A 27,183-nucleotide genomic window follows, 5' to 3' on the forward strand; every position below is an offset into this window, starting at 1 on the left:
GACAGATCACACACTGGGTCACAAATCAGCTCTCAACAAGAACAAAGAGATGAGACCATACCATGAATATTTTCGGACCACAGTGCTATGAAACTTGAAGTCAACCACAAGAAAAAATTTGGAAAAAACTCAAATACGTGGAAGTTAAAGAACATCCTACTAAAGAATGAATGGGTTAACCAGAAAATTAAAGAAGAAGTAAAAAAAAATACATGGAAACAAATTAAAATGAAAACATGACAGTCCATAACCTCTGGGATTCAGGAAAGGCAGTCCTAAGAGGGGGAAATATATTGCCATATGGGCCTACCTCAAGAAGCAAGAAAAGTCTCAAATGCACATCATAACCTTACACCTAAAGGATCTAGAAAAGAAACAGCAAATAAAGCCTAAAACTAGCAGGACAAGGGAAATTATAAAGATTAGAACAGAAATAAATAATATAGAAACAAACAAAAACCCAGTAGAATGGATTAATGAAATTATGACCTGGTTCTTCAAAAGAATTAGTAATACTAATTGATAAGCCCCTAGCCAGACCTATCAGAAGGAAAAGAGAAAGGATTTAAATAGATAAAATCATGAATGAAAGAGAAGAGAGATCACAACCAATATCACAGAAATACAAACAATTATAAGACAAAACTATGAAAAATTATATGTCAACAGATGAGTCAACTTGGAAGGAATGGGCAAATTCTTAGAAACCTACAAACTACCAAAACTGAAGCAGGAAGAAATAGGAAATTTGGATAGACCCATAACCAGTAAAGAAATTGAATCGATAATCAAAAATCTCCCAACAAACAAAAGTCCTGGGTCAGATGGATTCCCAGGGGAAGTCTACCAGATATTTAAAGAAGAGTTAATACATATTTTCAAACTGTTCCAAAAAAATAGAAATGTAAGAAAAACTTCCAAACTCATTCTATGAAGCCAGCATTACCTTGATTCCAAAATCAGACAAGGACCCCACTAAAAAAGGAGAATTACAGGCCAATATCCTTGCTGAACATGGATGCAAAAATTCTCAATAAAATACTAGCCAATATAATTCAACAATACATTAAAAAATTATTCACCACAATCAAGTGGGAATTATTCCTGGGCTGCAAAGGTGGTTCAATATTCATAAGTCAATCAATGTGATACACCACATTAATAACAGAAAGGATAAGAACCATATGATCCTGTCAATAGATGCAGAAATATTTGACATAACATCCATTCTTGATAAAAACCCTCAAGAAAGTTCGGATAGATGGAACATACCTCAACATCATAAGTTCATATAAAAAGATTCACAGCTAATATAATTCTCAATGGGGAAAAACTCTGAGACTTTGCCTTATGGTCAGGTACATGACAAGGATGTCCACTCTCACCATTACTATTTAACATAGTATTGGAAATCTTAGCCTCAGTAATCAGACAACAGAAAGAAATAAAAGGCACCCAAATTAGGGAGAAAGAATTCAGACTTTTTTTTAAATGCATATGACATCATACTCTATGTAGAAAACCCAAAAGACTCCACCAAAAAAATTTCTAGAACTAATACATGAATTCAGCAATATTGTAGGATACAAGATCAAAGTACAGAAATCTGTTGTATTTCTATACACCAATAATGAAGTGGTAGAAAAAGAAATCAAGGAATCAATACCATTGCAATTGTATCAAAAACAGTAAGATACCTAGGAATAAACCTAATTAAAGAGATAAAAGATCTGTACTCTGAAAACTACAGATCACTTATAAAAGAAATTGAAAAGGACACAAAAAAATGGAAAAAAATTCCATGCTCATTGATTAGAACAAACATCGCCAAAAGGTCTATACTACCCAAAGCAGTCTACATATTTAATACAATCCTTATAAAAATATCACCAATATTTTCCACAGGGATAGAACAAACAATCCTAAAATTTGTATGGAACCACAAAACCCCAAATAGCAAAAGCAATCCTGAAAAAGAAAAACAAAACTAGAAGCATCACAATTCCAGATTTCAAGCTATATTACAAAGCTGTATGGTAGATAGTATGGTACTGGCACAAAAACGGACACATAGATCAAGGGAACTGAATAGAAAACCCAGAAATGGATCCACAACTATATGGTCACCTAATCTTTGACAATGCATGTCACCTAATCCATTGACAATATCCAATGGAAAAACACAGTCTGCTCAACAAATAGTGTTGGGAAAACTGGACAGCAACATGAAGAAGAATGAAGCTGGACCATTTCTTACACCATACATAAAGATAAATTCAAAATGGATGAAAGATCTAAATATGAGACAGGAAACCATCACAATCCTAGAGGTGAACACAGGCAGCAGCCTCTTTGACCTCAGACATAGTAATGTTTTACTAGACAAGTTGCCAGAGGCAAGGGAAACAAAATCAAAATTGAACTATTGGGACTTCATCAAGATTGTTTCCTTTTGCACTGCAAAGGAAACAATCAACAAAACTAAAAGGCAGCCTACGGAATGGTAGAAGATATTTGCAAATGACATATCTGATAAAGCGTTAGTATCCAAAAATCTATAAAGAACTTATCAAACTCAACACCCAAAAAAACAAATAATCTAGTTAAGAAATGGGAAGAAGACATAAATAGACACTTTTCCAAAGAAGACAAACAAAGGGTGGTGGAAAGGGAGGTGGGCGGGGGGTTGGGGTGACTGGGGATGGGCATTGAGGGGGGCACTTGACAGGATGAGCACTGGCTGTTATGCTATATGTTGGCAAATTTAACTCCAATAAAAAAATATACAAAAAAAAAAAAAAAGACATCCAATGGCTGACAGACACAAAAAGATGCTCAACATCAGTCATCATCAGGGAAATACATCAGGGAAATACAAATCAAAACCATGATGCGATACCACCTCACAGCTGTAGAATGGCTAAAACGAACAACATAAGAAATAACAGGTATTGGTGAGGATGAAGAGAAATGGGAATCCTCTTACACTTTTGTTGGGAACGCAAACTGGTACAGCCACTCTGGAAAACAGTATGGAGGTTCTTCAAAAAGTTAAAAATAGAGCTACCCTATGATCCAGCAATTGTAGTAGTAGGTATTTACCCAAAGGATACAGAAATACAGATTCAAATGGGATATATGCACCCTGATATGTATAGCAGCATTATTAACAACTGCCAAACTATGGAGAGAGCCCATATGTCCATCAAGTAATAAATGGATAAAGATGTGAGTATATATATATATATATATATATATATATATATATATATATTGCTTAGCATCAAAAAAAATCTTGCCTTTCACAATGATGTGGATAGAACTAGAGAGTATAATATACTCAGCGAAATAAGTCAGAGAAGGACAAATATCATATGATCTCACTCATATGTGGAATTTAAGAAAGAAAACAGATAAACAATGGGAAGGGGAAAAATAAGAGGAGAAAGGGGAAAAATAAGAGGAGAAAGAGGAGAAAGGAATCAACCCTTTGATGGAGGGAGGTGGGTGGGGGATAGGCTAGATGGGTGATGGATATTAAAGAGAGCACTTGTGATGAACACACTTATGTAAGTGATGAATCACTGAATTCTACTCCAGAAACCAATATTGCACACTATATATTCACTAAAATTAAAATAATTAAAAATAAAATACAAAGTGTGCCTGTGTGTATGTATGTGATATACGGAAAGAAGTAAAAAGCCCAAACACAGAAAGATAATTTCAGCATTAAACATGTTGAGATTAAAAAGAGCTTGTGTCTAGAGACCATTGCTGTAGCTAGATCCTATGTCTTACCTGGGTCTTAACGAGGGCTTCCTTATACCAGTCTTTCTGAAGAAAGACATTTTCCTATATGAGGGTGAAAGCACCTTTGGTTCTCTGACAATTTCCACTGCAAAATCTAATGAAAAATCATGAAGTTAACACCCTGTTATAAAGAACATTTCAGAGAATAAAAAGGCAGAAATTAAAAAGGATATTTATCAGGGGATCCCTGGGTGGCTCAGCTGTTAGGTGCCTGCCTTCGGCCTGGGGCGTGATCCTGGAGTCCCGGGATTGGGTCCCGCATTGGGGCTCCTGCATGGAGCCTGCTTCTCCCTCTGCCTGTGTCCCTGCCTCTCTCTCTCTCTCTCTCTCTCATGAATAAATGAATAAAATCTTTAAAAAAAAAGGATATTTATCAGACACTGCATGCATGTGGAAAAACCCCACAGTCCCCACAACTGCCAGCATCTTAGGCCATTACTGCTGAAAAGAGACTTAGGGATGATTTTTACCCCTGACTTCAGTCCACATTGTGTTTTTTTAAGTCTGTTGACCATTAGGCCAAGAACTCACCCTCCTCAGAAGACACCTAAGACCGAATCTATTTTATTTCTCATTTTAACACCAAATGTCATCTATCCTTCCCCTAACCAACCATTTTGACCAGATCATACTAGTCAAGTATGACATTCAGTCTGCCTTGACACCTCTAATATCCTATCCTAAGCCCTTTCACTTGCCCTCTGGAACTCCTGCTCTGTAATCAGCAAGCTCTCACATAGTTTTTAGCTCTTTGTTAAATGTTCCCTCTATCTTCTTGCTTTAACTGGAATCATTCTCTTTTTTTTTTCTTTTTTTTTTCATTCTCTTTTCTGAGAACACTGCTTCCACTGCAAGCTTCTTAAAAGATAGTCTATCACACCATATATAGTTTAGAGTGCATGTTTGGCTCCCTATTGCCATATAAAAACCATTATTTTAAAAAGTATATTCAAATAATTCTATTGAAGAATAATAGATTCCAAGGATCTCAGTATCTTCGGAAAGTCCTTTGAGATGAATATTGTAGAAGAAAATATACAACTCTCAACTAACTAAGGGAAGGATGACATATTACTTATATTACTCCTAGAAATTAGAAGATGTCCCAGTTATATAGTCAATGCTTTAAAATGTTTATTAAATAGTATATAGTCCCACAGAAAATATTTGTATGGTTTGGTAACACCTTCAGTGATAGCACACAAAAAAGATAGAAAGCTATGAAAGTAAAGTATATTCTGGTTCTAAATAAATGCAGTTGAATAGGTGAAAAAATAAAATCCAGACTATGGAAGACTAGATACTAAAAAAATATCCACACAAAAGAAACTCAAAAACTTTCCAATACAAAAACATATAAATGCTGGATAAAAAATCACACGGCTTTATTTATCTCTTTAAAAATATTTTATTTATTTATTTATTTACTTAATAAATAAATAGAAAGAGGCAGAGACATAGGCAGAGGGAGAAGTAGGCTCCACGCAAAGAGCCTGATGTGGGACTTACTCACAAGACTCCAGGATCACGCCCTGAGGTGAAGGCAGATGCTCAACCGCTGAGCCACCCAGGGATCCCAAAATAACACGTTTTTAAACTCATATGTAAACTTGTAGAAAATTATAACAAAACAAAATAAAAACATAGAAATTAGAAACAAAGAGGATATTAGAAACCAGAAAGTTGAACTGACACCAGAGGTATTTGTAGTGTTAAAACCACAATAGGGGGAAGCCTGGGTGGCACAGTGGTTTAGCACCACCTTCAGCCCAGAGTGTGATCCTGGGGACCGAGGATTGAGTCCCGCGTCGCCTGATTATCCCTCTGCCTGTGTCTCTGCCTCTCTGTGTGTGTGTCTCTCCTGAATTAAAAAAAAAAAAAAAAAAAAAAAAAAACTTAAAAAAACCCCACAACGCAATAGGTCAGAAGACAAAAGCCCTGGCCTTTAGAAAATGGACACAAAAAACTTGGCACTGCATGTATTCTCAAGACACTTGCCAATTATGACAGTTGCTACTGAAAAATTTAACAAGGCTTTTGGCAGAGTCTTGGGGCAGAAGAAGACAGAATCGCAAAACAGCAAAGTAGAAAGGGTTCTGATAAGTACCTCAGTCTTTCAGTTGTGATCCCAAAAAGTAAGGGAAACCAGAAATAGCTCATCCATCAAAAGGAATAAAAGCCAGCTATGAACCAACTCAATCCCTAAATGAATTTAAGTTATTTGGATGCTACTAACTTAGTGAACAAGATGTAAGATAAAACCCTCTCTGGAGGAAAATAACATTACCTAGAGACTCAAACTATTGCTACAATTTTTTTTAAACCAGCAATGTGACACATAAAACAGAAATAACAAGGGATTTAAAAAGACCTGACCAAAAAACAAAGGGAAAAAAATGGTAGTTGAAATAGACATAGGGAATCCAAATATGGACTTTAAAATTACAATTATTCATATAGTTCAAGGAATTAAAAGGAGGAAAATATCAACATAGACTGAATATCATACAAAGAAAAATTGAAAAATTAAAAAAATAAATTGGTTTAATGACAAATTATACACAACAAAGAATTACTGAACTAAGAGTTAGATCAAAATAAATTATGCAGGGGATCCCTGGGTGGCTCAGCACTTGGGTGCCTGTCTTTGGCCCAGGGCATGATCCTGGAGTCCCAGGATCAAATCCCACATTGGGCTCCCTGCATAGAGCCTGCTTCTCCCTCTGCCTGTGTCTCTGCCTCTCCCTCTCTCGCTCTGTGTCTCCCATGAATAAATAAATAAAATATTTTAAAAAAGAAATTATGCAGACTGAAACATATGGAGAAAAATATGGAAATAAAAAAACTCATATAAGACATAAGCATATGACTATGTTTAATGTGTAATAAAATCATTAGAAAGAGGGAAGAAATAAAATAAATGGAGCAGAACAAATATTTGAAGAGATAATTACTGAAATTTTTCTAAAACTGACAAATGATATCAAGTCAGAAATGAAAGAAGTCCTGAAACCACAAATAGCATAAATACTGAGATCCATCTTAGTAAAATCCCATAAAAGTAAAGAAAAAAAATGGGGGGAAGAGGAATGAATAAAAGAAGTATTTCCTTCTACTAAACAATGCCACTGAAGACTTCAGACTGACTCCACAAGATGAACTAAGGAAGCTAAGAGATGGTAAAATAATATCTGTAAAGTGCTAAAAGAACATAATTCCAACAAGAACTCTACAACCTAAGACTATTCTTAACAAATAAAACCAAAATAAAGATACTTTCAAAATTCACACTAAAAGAAATGCCAAAAGGCATTCTTAGAGGCAACTAAGAGGAGCAGGAAATGATGAAAAAGAAAGAAAAAATGAATATGTGTCTAATGCTATAAACATCGGGGTGCAGGTGTCCCGGCGTTTCATTGCATCTGTATCTTTGGGGTAAATCCCCAGCAGTGCTGAGTGAAATAAGTCAATTGGAGAAGGCAAACATTATATGGTCTCATTCATTTGGGGAATATAAAAAATAGTGAAAGGGAATAAAGGGGAAAGGAGAAAAAATGAGTGGGAAATATCAGAAAGGGAGACAGAACATGAGAGACTCCTAACTCTGGGAAACGAACTAGGGGTGATGGAAGGGGAGGTGGGCGGGGGGGTGGGGGTGACTGGGTGACGGGCACTGAGGGGGGCACTTGATGGGATGAACACTGGGTGTTATTTTATATGCTGGCAAATTGAACACCAATAAAAAATAAATTTATAAAAAAATGAATTTGTGAGTAAGCCCACCTAAATATCGATATATAAAACAGTAATATATATGCAATAAAAGTAGTAACTTACATTAAACTTTAATATGTCAAGGATGCATTTTGAAATCTATATGGTAACCACTGAAGGAAGAAAACATGTAAAAACAACACATTAGCAAAAAGAATATATAGAATTATTAACCAAAAAAAAATTGTTATCTTAAAGAAAGCCAAGAGGAGAGGAAAGAGAACATACAGCAAAAGGAACAAATAGAAAATAGTAAGGTAGCACTTAAAACCTAAAATATGAGAAGTTACAGTGAATGTAATCATACTAAATAATTAAAAGGCAATTCTCAAATTGAATTTAACAAAAAATGCAAATACCCCAAAAAAGAGAGATTCTGCTTAAAAGAGGTTCACCTTAGATATAAAAGAAGATGTTAAAAAAAAAAAAGAATGGAAAAGGATATAACAAGCAAACACTAGCCAGAAAGAAAGGTGATGACTATAATAATATCAGACAAAGCAAACAATAAAGTAAGAAGCATTATTAGAAATAATGATTTGCTCTACCAGGAGCTATATGATTCCAAATTTGCTTGCACCTAGAGATGTAGCCTCAAATAATGTAAAGAAAAAACTGCAAGTCTTTATTTTTTTTTTAAGAACTATTTATTTGAGGGAGACAGAGAGAGTAAGTAGGGGGAGGGACAGAGGAAGAGGGAGAGAGAATCTCAAGCAGACTTCCCGCTACATGTGGAGACCATCAGGGCTCAATGTCATGACCCTGAGATCATGATCTGAGCCAAATTGAAGAATTGAATGCTTAACTGAGTGAGCCATGCAGGGGTCCCAGAAACTACAAGTCTTAAAAAAGAAGGGAAAATCCAGAGTAGGGATTTAAAAATTTAATAAAAGATATTGAAAATTTGGGGCCTGGGTGGCTCAGCTGATTAAGGATATGTCTTCGGCTCAGGTCATGATCCCAGGGTCCTGGGATAGAGCCCCACATCAAGCTCCTGCTCAGTGGGAAACCTGCTTCTCCCTCCCTGCCACTTATGTTCTCTCTCTCTCTCTCTCTCGAATAAATAAAATCTTTAAAAAAAGTTATAGAAAATCTGAACATAGTCAAATATACCTACTTGCATATACAGAATATTGGATCCAACATTACATGCCTTATAGATAATTAATTATAATAAAGAGAGTATCACAACTTAACAAAATATTTGAAATTTCAAATGAAATAATAAATTTGTAGAAAAATAACAGCGTATTAAAATGACACAAGAATAAATACAAAGTCTGAAAAGTCCTATATATTTTAAAGAAGTTAAGTTTGTAATTAAACCTCTCCCTGAGATTGAGACAAGTGTGCTTGCCCAAACTATTTGTGGGCAAGGGGAATGGAGGACCTAGTAAGATGAAGAAATGAAAATAAATAAAAGGTATAAGTATTTTAGCACAGTAAATAAAACTTTTTATCGGCAGGGAGCACAATTTTTATTCACACAACGTTTGTATAAAAATCAAATAAATTTGTAGACAAATTATTAGAATTTATAATTTAGGAAAGTGGTGGAATACATGACCAATATGTGAAAATCAACTATATTTCTAAATGCCAAATACAATTTAAAAATGGAACTTTAAAAATTATACCATTTACAAGTGTATTAGGAAACATCAAAGGCCTAGAAACAAATGTGATGGAAGCTATAAAATAATATATAGAAAAACATAAAACATTTTTGAAAGAAATTAAACTTAAATAAGTGGAAAAATACACTAAATTCATTAATTAAAAAGTATAATAGGGAATGGCATCACAGAAAATTATAAGTAGAGAGCTCCGGGGTCCCACCCTCCATAAAAGCAGCTAAAGATGTGGCAAAAATGTTCAGAATCAGGGTTTTACAGAACTCTGGAATCTGGAACTTACAGTAACCAGGGGAAGGCTTAGTGAAGAAATAAGAGGCTGAATCTGGTAAGAAAGTATTGTGGTATTTTATTTTATTTTAATTTTTATTTATTTATGATAGTCACAGAGAGAGAGAGAGAGAGAGGCAGAGACATAGGCAGAGGGAGAAGCAGGCTCCATGCACCGGGAGCCTGATGTGGGATTCGATCCCGGGTCTCCAGGATCGCGCCCTGGGCCAAAGGCAGGCGCTAAACCACTGCACCACCCAGGATCCCTATTGTGGTATTTTAAATTGTTCACCTACCATTGCCCCATCGACATCAGTGGTGGCCATATGAAAGCAGCCTACATACAGAGGTAGCAGTATGGATCTAATTTTCAAAGAACGTGTTTGCCTCTTTTTAAATGAAGTTGTCTCTTGGCTTCCTGAAAGACTGGTACAAGGACTAGCCTTTGTTTTGCCCTATTTAGAGTGTTTTCAGGGAATGTGTGGATGGCTCAGTAGTTGAGCATCTGCCTTTGGCTCGGGTTGTCATCCTGGGGTCCTGGGATTGAATCCCACATTGGGCTCCCTGCAGGGAGCCTGCTTCTCCCTCTGCCTATGTCTCTGCCACTCTATCTGTGTCCCTCATGAATAAATAAATAAAATCTTAAAAAAAAAATAGATTGTTTTCAGGGCTGAGAGGCATCCTATGTGACATTTGTTGAGAGCATTTATAGGCACAGGTACTGGCTATAGTAGCCTGGGCCAACAGCTGGGACATCAGACAATATAAAGCTGAGGAAAGGTGAGGTTGTAAAAGTAGATACATGAGGTAATAAGGGCTTTTAAAGCTTCCACATATCCTGGGGAATCAAGAAAGCTATTCACATGCCCAGAACTGGATGTGTGCTCAGAAAAACCATGAGAAGATCCAAAACTTCCACCTCTGGCTGAAATTCAGGGTCCAGGCAAATGGAAATGAAGGTTAAGGCAGAGTTGTAAATAGCCTGGCTGAGCAATGAAAGAGTATTCTAAAACAGCGAATCTGCCAAGACCAGTAGAATAATTTTTGTTTTGTTTTGTTTTCTTTCTTTCTGCCATTTAAGGAAACTATCAAAACACTAGTTGGCCACAAGCTAACAGAACACAGACTTCAGTGGTCGCACATAACAAAGAATACAGACTTTACAAAAATAGTTGAGAAAAGTCACCAAAGGAAAAAACAACACTTACAAAAGCAGCAGCAGCAAACTTGAAGGAAAGGGGTAATCTGATTTTCAGAGTTGTCATATTATAACATCCAAAATGTCCAGTCTTCAACAACAAAAAAAATTGATAAGGCATGCCAAAAGCCATATATGGCCCATTCACAGTAAAAAAGAAATCAATAGAAACTGTCCATGAGAAGTCCAGTCATTGTACTTACTAGACAAAAATTTTAAATCAACAGTCTTAAATATGCTCAAAGAGCTAAAAGAAAGCATGGATAAAGAACTAAAGGAAGTCAAGAGAATGGAGTCTCAACAAATAGAGTATCAATAAAAGGATAGAAACGACAAAAAGAAATCAAATAGCAATTCTGGAGCTGAAAAGTACAATAATTTTGAGCTAAATGAAATAAAGAACATTACATACCAAAACGTATGAAATGTAGCAAAAGCACTGCTCAAAGAGAAATTTATTCTTATAAATGCAGATATTGAAGAAAAAACTGTCAAATCAGTAAATGAAACTTATACTTCTAGGAACTAGATAAAGAATAGTAAGCTGAACCCAAAGTTAGCAGAAAAACAGAATAAAAAAGATTAGAATGAGTGTAAACAAAATAGGGAATAGAAAACCAATGTAAAAAAAAATCACTAAGACCAACAGCTCTTTTTTGAAAAGATAAAAAAAAAAAAACCTGATATTTAGTTAGACTAGGAAATAAAAGACTTAAATGACTAAAATCAGAAATGAAAGTAGAGACATTACTACCAACCTTACAGAAATAAAAAAGAGAACATTATAAGCAATTGTATGCTGATAAATTAAATAATCTAGATAAATTGAAAAAGTCTTAAAAATGAACAACTATCAAATGGAGTCAAGAAGAAATAAAAAAATTTGAACATACTATTACAAGAGACTGAATCAGTAGTGACAAACCTCTCAACAAAAAAATCAAGGACCACATGGTTTCACTGGTGAATTCTATATTATAACAGTAAGACTGTAGATCTTAACATTAAAGATAATGCAAAGAAGCTTACAGTTTAAAAAAATGAGTATCTTTATGGAGTAAAGATACTTAAAGCAATAAATGAAATCAATTTTAATTGGATTATAATTAAAAGCTCTGTTTGTTAGAGATACCATTGAGAGAGAGAATATAATCCTTATAATACATATGGCTGATAGGTGGCTCATGTATAGAATATATAAATAACCCATACAAATCAATAAAAAAGACAGAAACCAGAAAAGTAGGCAAGAGACTTAAATAGGACTGTCATGTACACAGACACACATACAATATCCAATTGAATATTAAATGAAAAGGCACTCAACATTATTATTCTATAGGGAAATAGATGTCAAAACAACAAATGAGACATCACTATATATCCACAAGAATAGCTAAGAATAAAAATTTGGCACATCAAATATTGGTGAAGTTGTGGAGCAACTGGAATTCTCATGCCCTGTTGATAAGAGCATAAACATGTGCAAACGCTTTGCAAAAGTATTGAGAATTTTTATAAAAGTTGAATATATGCAGATATTATGACCCAGAAATTCTAGATACATGTTCAACAGAAATGTATTCATAGTGTGCATCAAATAATATGTACAAAGATGTTCATTAGGAGTATTAAAAAACTGAAACAACTCAAACATTCATCATTTTTTAAAGAATTAAAGATGATATATTCATATATTAGAATACTCTATAGCATGTACTCTCAATGGATGATATTATTTCCAACAGGTGAAAATTAGATTTTGAGGGTCAGAAAAATTGTACTCTTTTGTATGCCATGCATATATATAGTATTTCAGTGGCACCGAAATTCATGTCTAAAGAGGCTCCTTGGGGGAACAAGAAAAAAATTGAGGTGAGGGTTACACAGCTGCTCTGCATTACTAAAAATAAGTAAACAATTGCTGCCTTCAACATGACTAAATTCATAAACATAACGTTGAGTTAAAGAAGCCAGTCACGAGAGTATATTCTGCATGACTCAATTTATAAAATATCAAAAAATTATGTAAATTTTAAAAACCAGATAAAGCCAAATTACCATTACCCTTGGAAAATAGGAAAGGATTAAAAATTGGGAGGTAATATAAAAGCAACCTTTGTCCAAAAGAGCAGTTGATCAGACATATTCTTCCTTTTCCTATTCTTCTCAATTATTAGTAATTACTAGAAAAGAGGAAATGGGGATTTAGAAGAGAGCAAAGAACAGAGGCTGGGTCATTTGAAATAGAAACTTTTTAATACCATATTGGGAAAAATTTAAAAATGCCATCATGCCTTGGCTCTTCATTCCCTTCTGTCAGGGAGAGCAGAGCTGAGATATTGGGATGGGGGCAGGCTAACTGCATCAGGTCACAAGATCTGTTAAGGGACTACAAGGTATACATAGAATAAAGCTATATAAACTGTACACAGGAGTAGAGCTGGAGAAACACACTTAGAATAGACATAGAAGTTCTCCCTGTGACTGTACTAATTTAATCATGCTCATTACTGTATCCTAAGCTTTTTCTGGGTCTAGAATACTGCAGTTAATGCTATAGGATTGCAGCTCAGATCCCACTCTGCCTATCCAAGTTGAAGCACTCGTTCTCCTAACCTGCTGTGAATTTTGCCTTCTGATTGTGCACAGTTGGCCCTCAGCTGGAAGAGCTGCTCAATCGAGGGTGTGAGCCTTTCATAGGAGCAGTGAACCCAGCTAACATGTATTGGCAGAAGCTAGGAGACAATGTATGGGAATAATTCTGAGGATGCTGGCTCAAAAGGGACAGAATATAAACTTGATTAAGGGAGAGTTGATTAATATGGGAGCATTCTCCTAGGATATAGGAATTAAGAGCCTGAGAGGGATCCCGGGAAGGAGTGCAACACTGCTAGGCTGACTCTTAGAAGTTTGGGGAAAGCAATGGCTCATACTAAGTAGAAATTTTAGTGGCCAAAACAAACAGGTGAGGAAGACATCAAATGGCTCATAGAACTGAGCCTGCTACAGAAGATAAACTACATAAGACTAAAAACCCCACAGGGTAACAATGTGCCACAGAGGGCTCAATCCTTTGACTAAAGTCAAGGTGGGGGCGGAAAGTCAGAAGTGCTGATAAGAGCAGCATTAGTATCACTGAGGAGCTTTTTGGTGACTTTCTGTGATGAGAAAACATCCATTTTGAGTAGCTGCCTAACATTTTGCAGTGCAACAACTCAGAGTCTGGATGTTTAGATAAGAATCCAAGCTTAGGATTTTCACCCCAAGTTCCTGCTTTGCTTTTCCTGGGGCATCTTTTAAAATGGTCATTCAAATTTGGGTCCATGAAAAATTAGTGACAGTTGCCCTAACCTCCTTATAAGTAATAGGTAATAAGTAATTTGCTCCCCTGCTTGTGCTTTCTCTCTTGCTCACTGGTGACCTCAGATGTCAGGAATGCTTTTTCCCTGGCTCATTGCACCTCATTTTGGGACTTGAAAGTAATAAATTTTGTGACTTTACTTCTTCTGTGTGAATATATAGTGCTTTTAATCAAAATGGCCCTAGAGTTTTCTCTTTCCAAAGTGGGATCTCAGATGCCAAGGGAATTACCTGCTAACCTGTGGTAGTGGCTTGTGCCTTCTCACTCATAGTCTGCATATTCTTAACACACCAACTCTGTGTTTTCCAACACATTTTTCTCTGTAGGTCAGGGCCAACTATTATTAAATTGAGGTCTCTGATAGAAATAGAAATCAAATCCCAAAATCATAGAGATAAGGTGGGAGCACTTTGCTGCCAGAAGTAAAGAAGGTGCTACTTTTATAATGAACAATAAAGTGGCAGTAGAACAACAGAGTGGCAGCTAGGAGGACCTGATCCTCAGAAAGTTGTAGGTATGGTTAATAGAACATAGTATTCCTAGAGGCTAAATAGGCAGCCAAAAAAGTTCCTGCTTAATATATACAACTAAAAGACACCAAGGAAAAATGACTGAGAGCACTTGCACCAAAGAAAGTCACAATCTCTTGCTCAGTTTCTTTTTTTTTTTTTTATGATAGTCACAGAGAGAGAGGCAGAGACACAGGCGGAGGGAGAAGCAGGCTCCATGCACCGGGAGCCTGACGTGGGATTCGATCCCGGGTCTCCAGGATCACGCCCTGGGCCAAAGGCAGGCGCCAAACCGCTGCGCCACCCAGGGATCCCCTCTTGCTCAGTTTCTAAACCTGAGTCAATTTTTAGACTTGAGATGCACTGACTGAAGAAAGGTCTTCCATGAAGGAAGACCCTACAACATTATAGAAAGTGAATTCTAATCATACTCATAGTCCCTCTCCAATGGGGCCTTTATTTTAAAGACTATTGAACACAAGGTCCTCGTTAACACTATTTGGATCCCCAGAACGTCATCATGGAAGCCACTAGAGAAGAGACTTATGAAAATTAGGTAATAAGTGGAGTCCTGGCCCAGGTACATCTCACAGTAGGAACAGTGTGGGTCCACTGGGTCCACAGATCCATTAAGTAGTCATTTCTCCAATCTCTAAATGTGTATTGGAATGGAATTACTTGGTAGTTGACAGGATCTCCATATTATTTCCTTGGTCTAAGGAGTAAGAGCTATTATGGTGAGAAAAATCAAGTGGAAGTCTCTGAAACTCTTTCCATGCTCCTAGTCAAGATAATAAAAAACAATATCATATTCTGGGGATAATGGCAGAGATTAAAGCCACCCTTAAAAACTGAAAAGATGACTTCATATCCTAAATAATTAAGTTATAAAACCATTACTAAGGGCAGAATAAGACATTTGTCAGCATGAAAATGGAGAAAGCCACAAATTGCAGGTAGGGTAAGGGGGACTTCCCCACAGAAGTACTGCCCTACACTTGGTGCTGAAGCTCAAGCTGAGTGAGGAGAACATTCACATGAAGGGCAACTTGGATTGGAGAATTCAGAACTCAGGCAGGATGAGGAGGCATCCACATAAAGGGAGGCCCAGCATTTGGGGTTCAACTAGGGTGAGAAGGGCACCCACATTGGGGCACAAAGGAGCAGATCAGGATGAAGTGTGGAAACTTGAATAGAATGAGAAAGACAGGGACACCTGAGTGGCTCAGTCAGTTGAGAATCTGACTCTTGATTTTGGCTCAGGTTGTGATTTTGAGGTCATGGGATCAAGCCTGGCATCTACTCCATGCTCAGTGGGGAGTCTATGGCCTCTCTGTCTCTCCCCCCATGTGCACTCTCTCTCTCTCTAAAATAAATAAATAAATAAATAAATAAATAAATAAATAAATAAATCTAAAAAAATAAATGAGGAAGATATTCTCATTAGGTGTGGCCTACCACAGGGTATCAGAACCTGAGCAGATTGGAGGATGTCCATGTTAAGGGGTCACCTGGTATGGGGTGACAGAGTCCAAGCAAGATGAAGAGAGAGTCTACATAGAAAATGGGTGCAGCCTGGTATGGAGCATCAGAGCCTGAGAAAAATAAGACCAACCTCTCCATGGAAGAAGGATGGCCACGTGTAGGAAATCAGAGCCCCAGTGGCAATGAGGAATGACTACATGTAGTAGTATCCTGGCACAGGTCATCAGAACAGAGTGAGGAGATTTTCCTCAAGAAGAAGCATCCTAAAAATGGTATTACAATTCAAGCAAGGTGAGGAGGGTGCTATGCATGAAAAGGGCCTGGTGTAAGGTGCTGGGCCCAGGTAAGGGGAAGAGGGCATCAGCAAGAATGGCAGTGTAGACAAGGTATTAGTTACATAGAAAGAATTAATCAAATACGTAAATACATTTAAGGCAAAGGGAGTCAATTTTCTCATTGTCAGAGGAGACGTAAAATTATGGAAAAGGAAAAAACTAGAATAAACTCAAATGTATTGAAGTATAGATATTGGTGGGGTTTCATGGTTTTCTATATGTAGATATGGAGAAATATAGCTATAAATGTGTCTCTGTGTATACATACACACATATATTCAAACACAATGTTCTCGAGTTCTGTCCATTAAGAAGATTTGATTGCAGTGATCTCAATAGCAATGAACTAACCTAAATATCATTCTCTAAGAGAAGGAACCACACTCTTTAGAGAAATGGCTGATTCTGGGCTAGAGTAGGGAGAGTACAAGATGAGCTTGGAACAGATATCTCATATAAGAAAGTAAGACAATGCTCAAGAGACCTGTCAAGAGGAGACAGATGCTAGCTTTGAATGGTATGCCACTGACCAAATAGGAGACAATTTTAACATCAAAGTAAGTAACCATAGTAATAGATTGAAATCCATTAAATAATATCAGTAAACAATGAATCTCTCTGCCTATCTATCTATCACCTATCATTTATATATCTAAATGAATAAATTAAAAGTGTGGTAGAAAATGGGGTATTTATATAATTTCAAAGTATCCTCTCTCCTCCACACACATAATGTTTATTAATTACAAAAGGGAAAAACTAATTTACAGGGGAAGATCCTAGGAGGCACCATATAATTAAGTGATTAAAGGAAATATTACCAGTAATGGAAAAAAGCAAAATGGTGCACCACCTACTGCACTGAGAAGGACTGCAATGATATTTCTGAATGGATAATCCAAGTTTAAACATGAGAAAACACCAGACAAATTTATTGAGAGACATCTATAAAAATAACCTTGCAATTTTTAAAAATGTCAAGGATATAAGAATCAGAAAATTTGAGGAACTGTTCCAGATAATAGACATTTGGTGAGACTTGAACATAGCCTGAAAATTAAATGTAGTAATACATCATTGTTAATTTCCTGATTTTTCTTAAGTTCACAGTCTAGAGGCATAGGCTTACTAAAAGACTGAGACCCAGGACTATAGAATGCTTGCCCTCCCCCACACCTCACCACCACAGTACTAATGGCCCATTTACAGCAGTTCCTTTTACCTTGTACATCATGTCCTGATATTAGGACAAAAAAATATGAGGCATACCAAAAGGAAAAAGCCCCATAATTTAAAGAGAAGAGCAAACATAAGAAGCAAACATGACAGGGATTTTGGAATTATCAGACTAGGAATTTAAAACTATGACTAATATGCTAAGGGCTCTAATAGATAAAGTAGATAACATGCATGAACAAATGGGCAAAGTAAGCAGAGAGATGGAAACTCCAAGAAAGAACCAAAAAGAAATGCTAGAGATCAAACCACTGACAGAAATTAAGAATGTCTATGGTGGGCTCATTGATAGATTAGAAATAGCTGAGCAAACATATCTGCACTTGAAGATATCTCAATAGAAACCTTTAAAACTTAAAAACAAAGAACACAAAGAGACTGAAAAAAACCCAAAACCAAAACCAAAACACCTAAAAATTGTGTGAGAACTATATAGAAGGTGTAACACATGTATAATGTGAATCCTAGAATGAAAAGAGATAAACATAAGATATATTTGAAACAATAATGGCTGATGATTTCCTCCAAATTAATGTCAAACACCAACCCACAGATCCCTAAAGCTCAGAGAACAGAGCAGAAAAGGTGAAAAAAAAAAAGATAACAAAAAAATTCCAAAAGAAGCCAAGGGGAAATAAAACATCTAACCTAGAGAGAAGCAAACATAAGAATTACATCTGACTTCTCTTCACAAACCATGCAAGCAAGAAGAGAGTGGAATAAAAAATTTGAAGTGTTGATAAAAAATTCCCCCCACCAGCCTAAAATTCTCTATCTTGCAAAATTATTCTTCAAAAGTGAATTAGAAATAAATACTTTCTCATTCAAAAGAAAAAAAAAGGAATGAAAGAATTTCTTCGAGTAGACCTGCCTCGTAAGCAATGTTAAATTTGCTAGAGAGAAGGAAAATAATATATAGGTCGGAAACTTGGATCTACATAAAAAAAAAAAAGGAGAGGATCAAAAAGGGAATGAGTAAGAAAAGTCAAAACCCTTTATTTTTCTTCTCCTTGGTTGATCTAATGAGTAATAGTTTGTTCAAAATAAAAATAGTAATGATGTATTCAAATAATAGTAACAAGGTATTCAAATGATAGTGGCAATGTATTCAATGATAAAATGGTTGGGAGGAAGGAATTAAATTATTTTGCTATCATAAAGTACACAAAATACTTATGAGTGTTATATACTTATTTGAAAGGCGAAGGCTCTCTGCCCCAGAGCCAGGCAGCGGAAGAAGCAGGCTATCTCCGCTTCCTCTGGGAGAGATGAAGCCGCTGAATACCAAGCTGGGGAAAGCTGTCCCACCTCCTGACACCCTTCAAATTGTACGAACCAGTGCCCCCCGCCACCTACCCCCAGGAGGACCTGAGCCAGTGCGCACTAAGAGACTATAGTTTGGCACCTGCTGGGAGCTCTTGGCTCTGGGGCTGGAGATCTGGCTGCCACCATTTTTTTTCCTCCTTTCACCCTGGAGACCATTCGCCCTAGAAAGGCTCAGTCCCCAGGGAACAAAGACCTCACAGGACAAACAGCTTACACTGAACCAGTCCACCTGGCAAGGGGCACTTCCGCCCAGGCAGAGACACCTGGGAATCAGTGCAGCAGCCTCTCCCCTAGAAGACCAGCTGGAAGAACAGGGGAACACCAAGTTTACTGACCAAATAGCACTGAAAAGCTTCAGGACTGAGGGAAAATAGTGTATAGACCTCGAAGTTTTTTCCTTAAGACTCCTTTATCTTTCGAGTAAAAAATTTCCAATATTTTTTCTTTTTTCTTGCTTAACTATAATATTTTATCAACTCTTTGTTCTTAAGTTTTTTCCTTTTTGACTTTCATGTTTTTACAATTACATGTCATAGATATATTCCTCATTGTTGGCTTCCTTTCAACATATTCAATTAAATTTTTTGTATTCAATTAAATTTTTATATGTACATAAGTTTTTGGTGTTTTTGTTTTGTTTTGTTTTATAATTTTTGAATTTAGTACCTTCTAACATACAGACCAAAAATACACTCAGAACAAAGAGGATCACCATCTTGGTCCACTCTGTGAGACTATATTCTCTCTCCCTCCTCATTTCCTCCCTTCTCCCTTTTTAAATTTTTACTATTTTTTAAAATCCATTTTTCACTTTCATAGTCTTTTAAAATTTTCTGGTCCCTGACCTCTTCAGAATTGTTTATGGTATATTTTTCTCAGGTCATGGTTGATATTTTTTACTCTGCTTACTCAGACAGTCATTCTGCCCTGGACAAAATGACTAGAGGGAAGAATTCACCACAAAAGAAAGAACCAGAAGTAATACTCTCTGCCACAGATCTAATGGATATGGATTTAAGTAAAATGCCAGAGATAGAATTCAGGATTACAATCATACAATTATTGGTGGCTCTTGAAAAAAGCATAAAAGACTCTAGAGATTCTATTACTGCAGAGATGAGATCTAATCAGGCCGAAATTAAAAATGCTTTCACTGGGATGCAGTCTAGACTGGATGCTCTAACAGCTAGGCAGAAGAGAGAGTGAGTGACACAGAAGACAAGGTGAGGAAAAGAGAGAAAAACAACTAAGAGCCCAGGGGAAGAGACTCCAAGAATTAATAGTTTGAGAAAGAATAACATTCATCTTATTGGGATTCCAAAGGACATAGAGAGAGAGAGGATCAGAAAGCGTGTTTGAACAAATCATAGCTGAGAACTTCCCTAATCTGGCATTCATATCCAAGAGATAGAGAAGACTGCCCCCCCAAATCAACTAAAACTGATCAGCACCCCAACATATAATAGTAAAGCTTGCAAATTTCAGAGATAAAGAGGAAATCTGAAAGCAGCTCAGGACAAGAGATTCCTAACTTATATGGTGAGAAATTTCAAATTAACAGCAGACCTATCCCCAGAGACCTGGCAGGCCAGAAAGGGCTGGCATGATGTATGCAGGGTACTAAATGAGAAAACCATGCCAAGAATACTTTAACCAGGAAGGCTGCAGAAGGAGCCACAATATCCTTCAACAGATGAATGGATAAAGAATATGTGGTATATATATGTACAATGCCATATTACTCAGCCATCGGAAAAGATTTATACCTACCATTTCCATTGTTGTGGATAGAAATAGAGGGTATTATGCTGAAATAAGTCAACTGAAGAAAGACAGTTATCATAATGGTTTCACTCACATATGGAATATAAGAAATAGTGAAAGGGACCAAAAGGGAAAGAAAGGAAACTGAGTGGGGAAAGATTAGAGAGGAAGACAAACCATAATAGACTCTTAACTCTGGGAAACAAACAGAGGGTTGCAGAAGGGAGGTGGCAGGGAATGGGGTAAATGGGTGATGGCATCAAGGAGGGCACATGATGAGATGAGCCCTGGCTGTTATACTATATGTTGGCAAATTGAATTTAAATAAAATATTCAATTAAATAAAATATTTAAAAATAAAATAAAAGGCATAAGAAAATAAATGGAAGGAATTTTCTCTAGTGAGGGAGGTTAGAGGTTGAAATTAGGGACAGATGTAAAGGGGCTTTGATTGTTTCTATAATTTGTTATTTCTTTGAAAAATGATCAAAAGCAAATATGTCAAAATCTTAAGACATCAAACCTATGTGGTGAAAAAAAACAACTCTCATAGAAAACCAATAACCCACTTGGTGAGAAATTGATGACATTGGATCACTTCAACTCTGGAATGAGTATCAATGTATCTTGCCTGGAATTGACAAGAATTCCTGGCTACAAAGCCTCAGTAAGCATTGCTATCAGGAAGCTTACAAGAAACCTGAATGCTATCCCATGTAACATTTCCTCTGACCAAGTGATATGCTTAAAGTGAGGTTGGCAATGGACATATGATGATGGGATCCATTAGTTCTATCAACTATGATAGCTGCTGGCCCGGTACAGCAATGGAGCCATTCTTTGAAGGTGCAGCTATGAAACCAGCTTGTTTATGATCTTGGGAAATGGGACATCATCCACGAGGATAAACTGGAGACCATTATAAGATGTCCCCAATAAGAAGAATACACAGGTTATGAGGACAAGGAGTAAAAGTAGGGGTGGCCCATTTAACATCAATATCAATGATTGATTTACTTAGGGAAATTTCTTTTTTTTTTAATTTTATTTATTTTTTTGACAGAGAGAGAGAGAGAGAGAGAGAGAACATAAGCAAGGGTAACAGCATGCAGAGGGAGAGGGAGTGGGCAGGCTCCCTGTTGAGTAAGGAGCCCAATGAGGGGCTCCATCTCAGGACCCTGGGATCATGACCTGAGCTGAAGGCATATGTTTAACCAACTGAGCCACCCAGGAGCCCCATACTTATGAAAAATTTTAATCCTTACAATTTTAGGTTCTGTGGGTCTATACCAGTGCTGTCCAAAAGAAATATAACATGAATCACATATATAATTTTAAATTTTCTAGTAGTAACATTAAAAAGATAAAATAAAAGGTTGAAATTAATTTTGATAAAATGTATTTTGTGTAATTTATTAGTATCAGATACATTTCAAGTATTCAATGGCCACATGATGCTAGTGGATCCTGTACTGTACTGGACAGTGCCAGTCTGGAGATCCTGGTTCCCAGAAGGGGAATGTTTCTACTAGGGACACAGTAGGCACAGTAAGCACTTTAAGCTCCTTAGGCCAAGAGGCTAGCAGGCAAGCAAAGGAGTTACTGTACTGGCAGAGTAATTGACTCTTATCATCCCCCTTATAACATCAGTAACACAGCAGGAGCAGAGCATTAATTTGGCATTGGGAATACTCTTAGTATTCTACTGCCCAATTTTGATGATAAATTGTCAAACGCAATAACTATAGCCTGAAAAATCACGATGATCAGGAAGCTTAGGCTCCTTAGGGATGACAATGTATGTCATCCTCCCAGGTAAGTCCCCTAAGACCAGCAGAGACACTATCTAAGAATAAAGGGACTCTAGGATGGGTAGCAAGAAGGGTAAAGAAGAGTATTCGGTGTGGTCTCCAGAGAAGCTCTAGGAGTGTGAGTGAGCTCTTCTAGTATAAGTTCCCTAGGAAAAAGAAACCAACCAGAATTCTGGGGTAACTATTCCAATATGGAGTGAAGTTTCCATACAAAAAAAGTCAACAGGGTGCTGTGGTGCACGGCTGGTGCACAACTCAGATCCTCCTTTTAGGATCTAACCACACCCATTCCCAGCTACCTGGAGTATTGGATACAGATAGCTCATAGTTGAGACCCCCTCTGGGCATTGCCTCAGCCAAAGGGTGTTGCCTGACCCAAGGTTGTATCCTCCCCTTGGTCAGCCAAATCCCTTTTGAGTCAATGTAAAAGTGAAAAGAAAAAAAAAGGTCCTTTGTCTCAGTAAGGGACAACTCTGAAAGGCCATCCTAGCTTTTGAGCTTCTTCTATGGGATCTGCTGAGGTCTATTGTAACTGCCTTGCAGTTCAACATCTACCTCTGCCAATTCTGCTTTCCTCATTTCTTTAAAGGCCTTATACTAGGAACACACACCAACAAACCTCCTTCCACACATCTCCGACTCTAATGAACTCAGTAGAAGACATATCTGCATTATTTAAAACCCCAGAGTGATAACTAAGTGAGAAAGCAGGAATTAACAATTTTCATCACCACCCTCATTCATTTATAATTGCCTGTCAGTTTGAGGATGCCCTTCTATGGCTGTGTAGGAGAAAAAAGACATGGCAATTCTTCCCTGACCATCCCTCATTTCAAAAGAAGCACAGTTCCTCTCTTGGCTTATGCTTCTTGAGGTTGGAGAATCTCTTACCTGATTGTCTCCAATTTATCTTTGAGTTGTAAATACTTACCTGTTTTAGGTGCTTTTTCACAATATATTTTGTAGTCATCACTGATTCTCTGTATGGCCACCTTTGGATACTTATAGCAGAGTTCCTCAAAGGACATTTTCTCTGTGTCTATCAAGTAGGGAAAAAAAGAAAAGGAATAGAGCCTGATTGTCCACTTTGGCTCAAAGATTCATGCAATTTTATTGAGGATATTACCTTTAAAATATTATTTAACTAAGATAAGAATGTTTTAATAAAATGTTCACACAAGGAATATAAGTTCCTCAGGCCAAATCAGAAGTAAGGGAATATAGCTTTTCCTCCTCTCCAGAATGTTAGAACACTGCCCTTCTTGGGGACCCCTGACCCATGGAGATTTTCTGCCTGAAGGATGCAGGGGTAACTGAGTTATGGTTTTGAAAGAAATACTAATATTTAACACATATACAAGAAGTAATTTATCCAAATGAATATTGACCCCTTTGAAGCAGCCATCTGTTATGGGAAGGAATTGCAAATGTATTCCAAACATTCTGCTATTGCTTCAAAGAATTTGATACACTTAGGGATTGTATATGGCAAATAACATGCTAGGAACGTTCTCTCTTGCTTGGCCCTGTCTTTGGGAATTACTTTCAGAATTGACAGTTCATATATGTGAATATCATTAATAGTTGCAAATCATTGTCCTTTGAGAGAAAATTATTTTTTCTAGAAATAGCCATACGTTATGTCTAGTTATACATAATGAATTGAGAGGGAATACCTTTTTGTATCCAAAATAAGATGAGGCAGCCTTCCTTCTAGTCATATACTAGACAATAGATACAGATTAGCAGCACCTTACCTCCTACCAAGGTGAAAACACTCAATCATGTTGTGAGTTCTGGGGTTTAAAATAAGTCTAATTGCACACAGTTCTCCAGAAACTCTCCCAAGGCAGTCCAATACTTTCTGAAGATTATATTGGTGGAGTCTAGAAGGAATGCTGGGGGAGGGACCCACAAAGATTAGTTGTCCTTATGTCAGCTTTGTCATTGTTATCATTCTCCTCTCTCAGCCAGGTGAATCTGGCTGTTAAGTTATAAGAGCAGTAGATCATTCCTACAATAGATCCAGATTTCTAGTCCTGGACCAATCCCTCCCTTATTAAGCAACCTTGGCCAAGTCTTTCCACTTCTCAGAGACTCATTTTCTCCATATGAAATCTGAGAGAAGTATTCTAGCTCTGATGCTCTGTGAGTTTATGGTGCATCCTGAGTGGAGGCATCAGTCCATCTGGGAGTCAGGGCCCTGGGTTGAGCAAATATACAGGAGGACCTTATCAGGTCAGACTTGCATTCCAAAAAGGCAGTGGTTGAGGAATAATGATGTGTGTTGGGGGAGGGAAGAAGCAGCTTCATGGAAAGTAATTCCCACTCTTTCTGGTCATCCCTGGCACTCCAAGGCCACCAACCATGCCTATTGCCAAGTATGTGTGTGGTGAAATTTATCAGCCATCCTTTCTTCCACTTTTCTCTTGAACAGGTTGTGGCATGAGAAGGTGAAACTCTGATAGGAAACAGAGGACTTGTTCATGCTAGATTTAAATAACTCATGCCCAAGCATGGCTCTTGAGAGGCAAGCATTTAAGGCACCCTGTTTTATATATGGAGTGCCCATAAAAGCTTTAAAAAATAGAATGTTACATTTTTAGTGTAATCTACCAAATATATATTGAGCACCTGCTTGCAGTGTAAATGCATTGCCTTCAATACCCTCAGCAATTCTACCAAGTAGGGGCCATTATCCTCACTGTATACTTGAGGAAATGAGGCTCAAAGAGATGAGATGACTCGCTGAGGCTCACAGAGCAAGGGAGTGGTGGAATTGAATTTTCAAAGCTTTGGCTTACTCCTCCTCTGTGTTTTTAAAAGTGCAGGTCACGACTCAATAATATGTCAAAAAACTGTCATTGTCAGCTTTTACAAAATAGAATAGAGAATATTAGGGGAAATCACCTTATATAATAAGGGTAATATTGCTTTGTGAAAATGTTGTCCCATATATATGCACACACATATTTACAAGTACATGTTCCCTGAAGTCAAATGTGTTTATTGTGGGTTGAAGTTTAAGAAATGCTGCACATACACAAAGATAAACTCAAAATGGATGAAAGATCTAAATGTGAGACAAGATTCCATCAAAATCCTAGAGGAGAATACAGGCAACACCCTTTTTGAACTTGGCCACAGTAATTTCTTGCAAGATTCATCCATGAAGGTAAGAGAAACAAAAGCAAAAATGAACTATTGGGACTTCATCAAGATAAGAAGCTTTTGCACAGCAAAGGATACAGTCAACAAAACTAAAAGACAACCTACAGAATGGGAGAAGATATTTGCAAATGACCTATCAGGTAAAGGGCTAGTTTCCAAGATCTATGAAGAACTTATTAAAATCAACAGCAAAGAAACAATCCAATCATGAAATGGGCAAAAGACATGAACAGAAATCTCACAGAGGAAGACATAGACATGGCCAACACGCACATGAGAAAATGCTCTGCATCACTGGCCATCAGGGCAATACAAATCAAAACCACAATGAGATACCACCTCACACCAGTGAGAATGGGAGAAAATTAACAAGGCAGGAAACCACAAATGTTGGAGAGGATGTGGAGAAAAGGGAACCCTCTTACACTGTTGGTGGGAATGTGAACTGGTGCAGCCACTCTGGAAAACTGTGTGGAGGTTCCTCAAAGAGTTAAAAATAGGACCTGTCCCTACGACCCAGCAATTGCACTGCTGGGGATTTACCCCAAAGATATAGATGCAGTGAAACGCCGGGACACCTGCACCCCGATGTTTCTATCAGCAATGGCCGCAATAGCCAAACTGTGGAAGGAGCCTCGGTGTCCATCGAAAGAAGAATGGATAAAGAAGATGTGGTTTATGTATACAATGGAATATTACTCAGCCATTAGAAATGACAAATACCCACCATTTGCTTCGACGTGGATGGAACTGGAGGGTATTATGCTGAGTGAAATAAGTCAATCGGAGAAGGACAAACATTATATGGTCTCATTCATTTGGGGAATATAAAAGATAGTGAAAGGGAATAAAGGGGAAAGGAGAAAAAATAAGTGGGAAATATCAGAAAGGGAGACAGAACATGAAAGACTCCTAACTCTGGGAAACGAACTAGGGGTAGTGGAAGGGGAGGTGGGTGGGGGGGGGGTGGGGGTGACTGGGTGATGGGCACTGAGGTGGGCACTTGACGGGATGAGCAATGGGTGTTATGCTATATGTTGGCAAATTGAACACCAATAAAAAATAAATTTATAAAAAAAAGAAATGCTGCAGTACTCTGATTGCCTCAGTTTTTTTGGTTCAATTTGGATATTAATGCCTGACATTATGGACTTTTACTGTTGCCAAACATTGTGGTGATTGCTTTCATAGGTGACCTGGGGGCTTCTTCACAACAAATCTATTATTATTATTCCCATTTTAAGGATGAGAAAACTAGGGCTTAACGAGAGGTTAAATACATTTAAATACTTAAATACTTAAGTTTCCAGTCAGCAGGAGAACTAGGATATAACCCAGACCTCTGGGACAGCAGAGCCTTGTGCTCCCAACCACTCCTCTCTACTCCGTGAGTCAGCTACTGTGTTATGTTGGGCGAGGTCAGTAGCTATTAAAAATATATTCACAGAAATGCTTTGAACCTGACTCTGGAGGAAGTGTGGCAAGGGGGACCA

General features: G+C 37.3%; 1 protein-coding gene across 1 annotated transcript in view; it reads right to left on the minus strand.

Annotated features, from left to right (window-relative positions):
• RGSL1 (regulator of G protein signaling like 1) overlaps nt 1-27,183 on the minus strand; it is a 72,755-nt gene that overhangs the window by 21,633 nt on the left and 23,939 nt on the right. Inside the window, exons 10-11 of the mRNA XM_041725526.1 lie at nt 23,451-23,558; nt 3,802-3,907 (exon numbers count right to left, since the gene is read on the minus strand). Of these exons, the coding sequence (XP_041581460.1) occupies nt 3,802-3,907; nt 23,451-23,558 (214 nt within the window). The remainder of the gene's footprint in view (nt 1-3,801; nt 3,908-23,450; nt 23,559-27,183) is intronic.

Source organism: Vulpes lagopus, chromosome 1, assembly GCF_018345385.1.
Source record: "Vulpes lagopus strain Blue_001 chromosome 1, ASM1834538v1, whole genome shotgun sequence".
In the NCBI taxonomy this organism is placed as follows: domain Eukaryota; kingdom Metazoa; phylum Chordata; class Mammalia; order Carnivora; family Canidae; genus Vulpes; species Vulpes lagopus.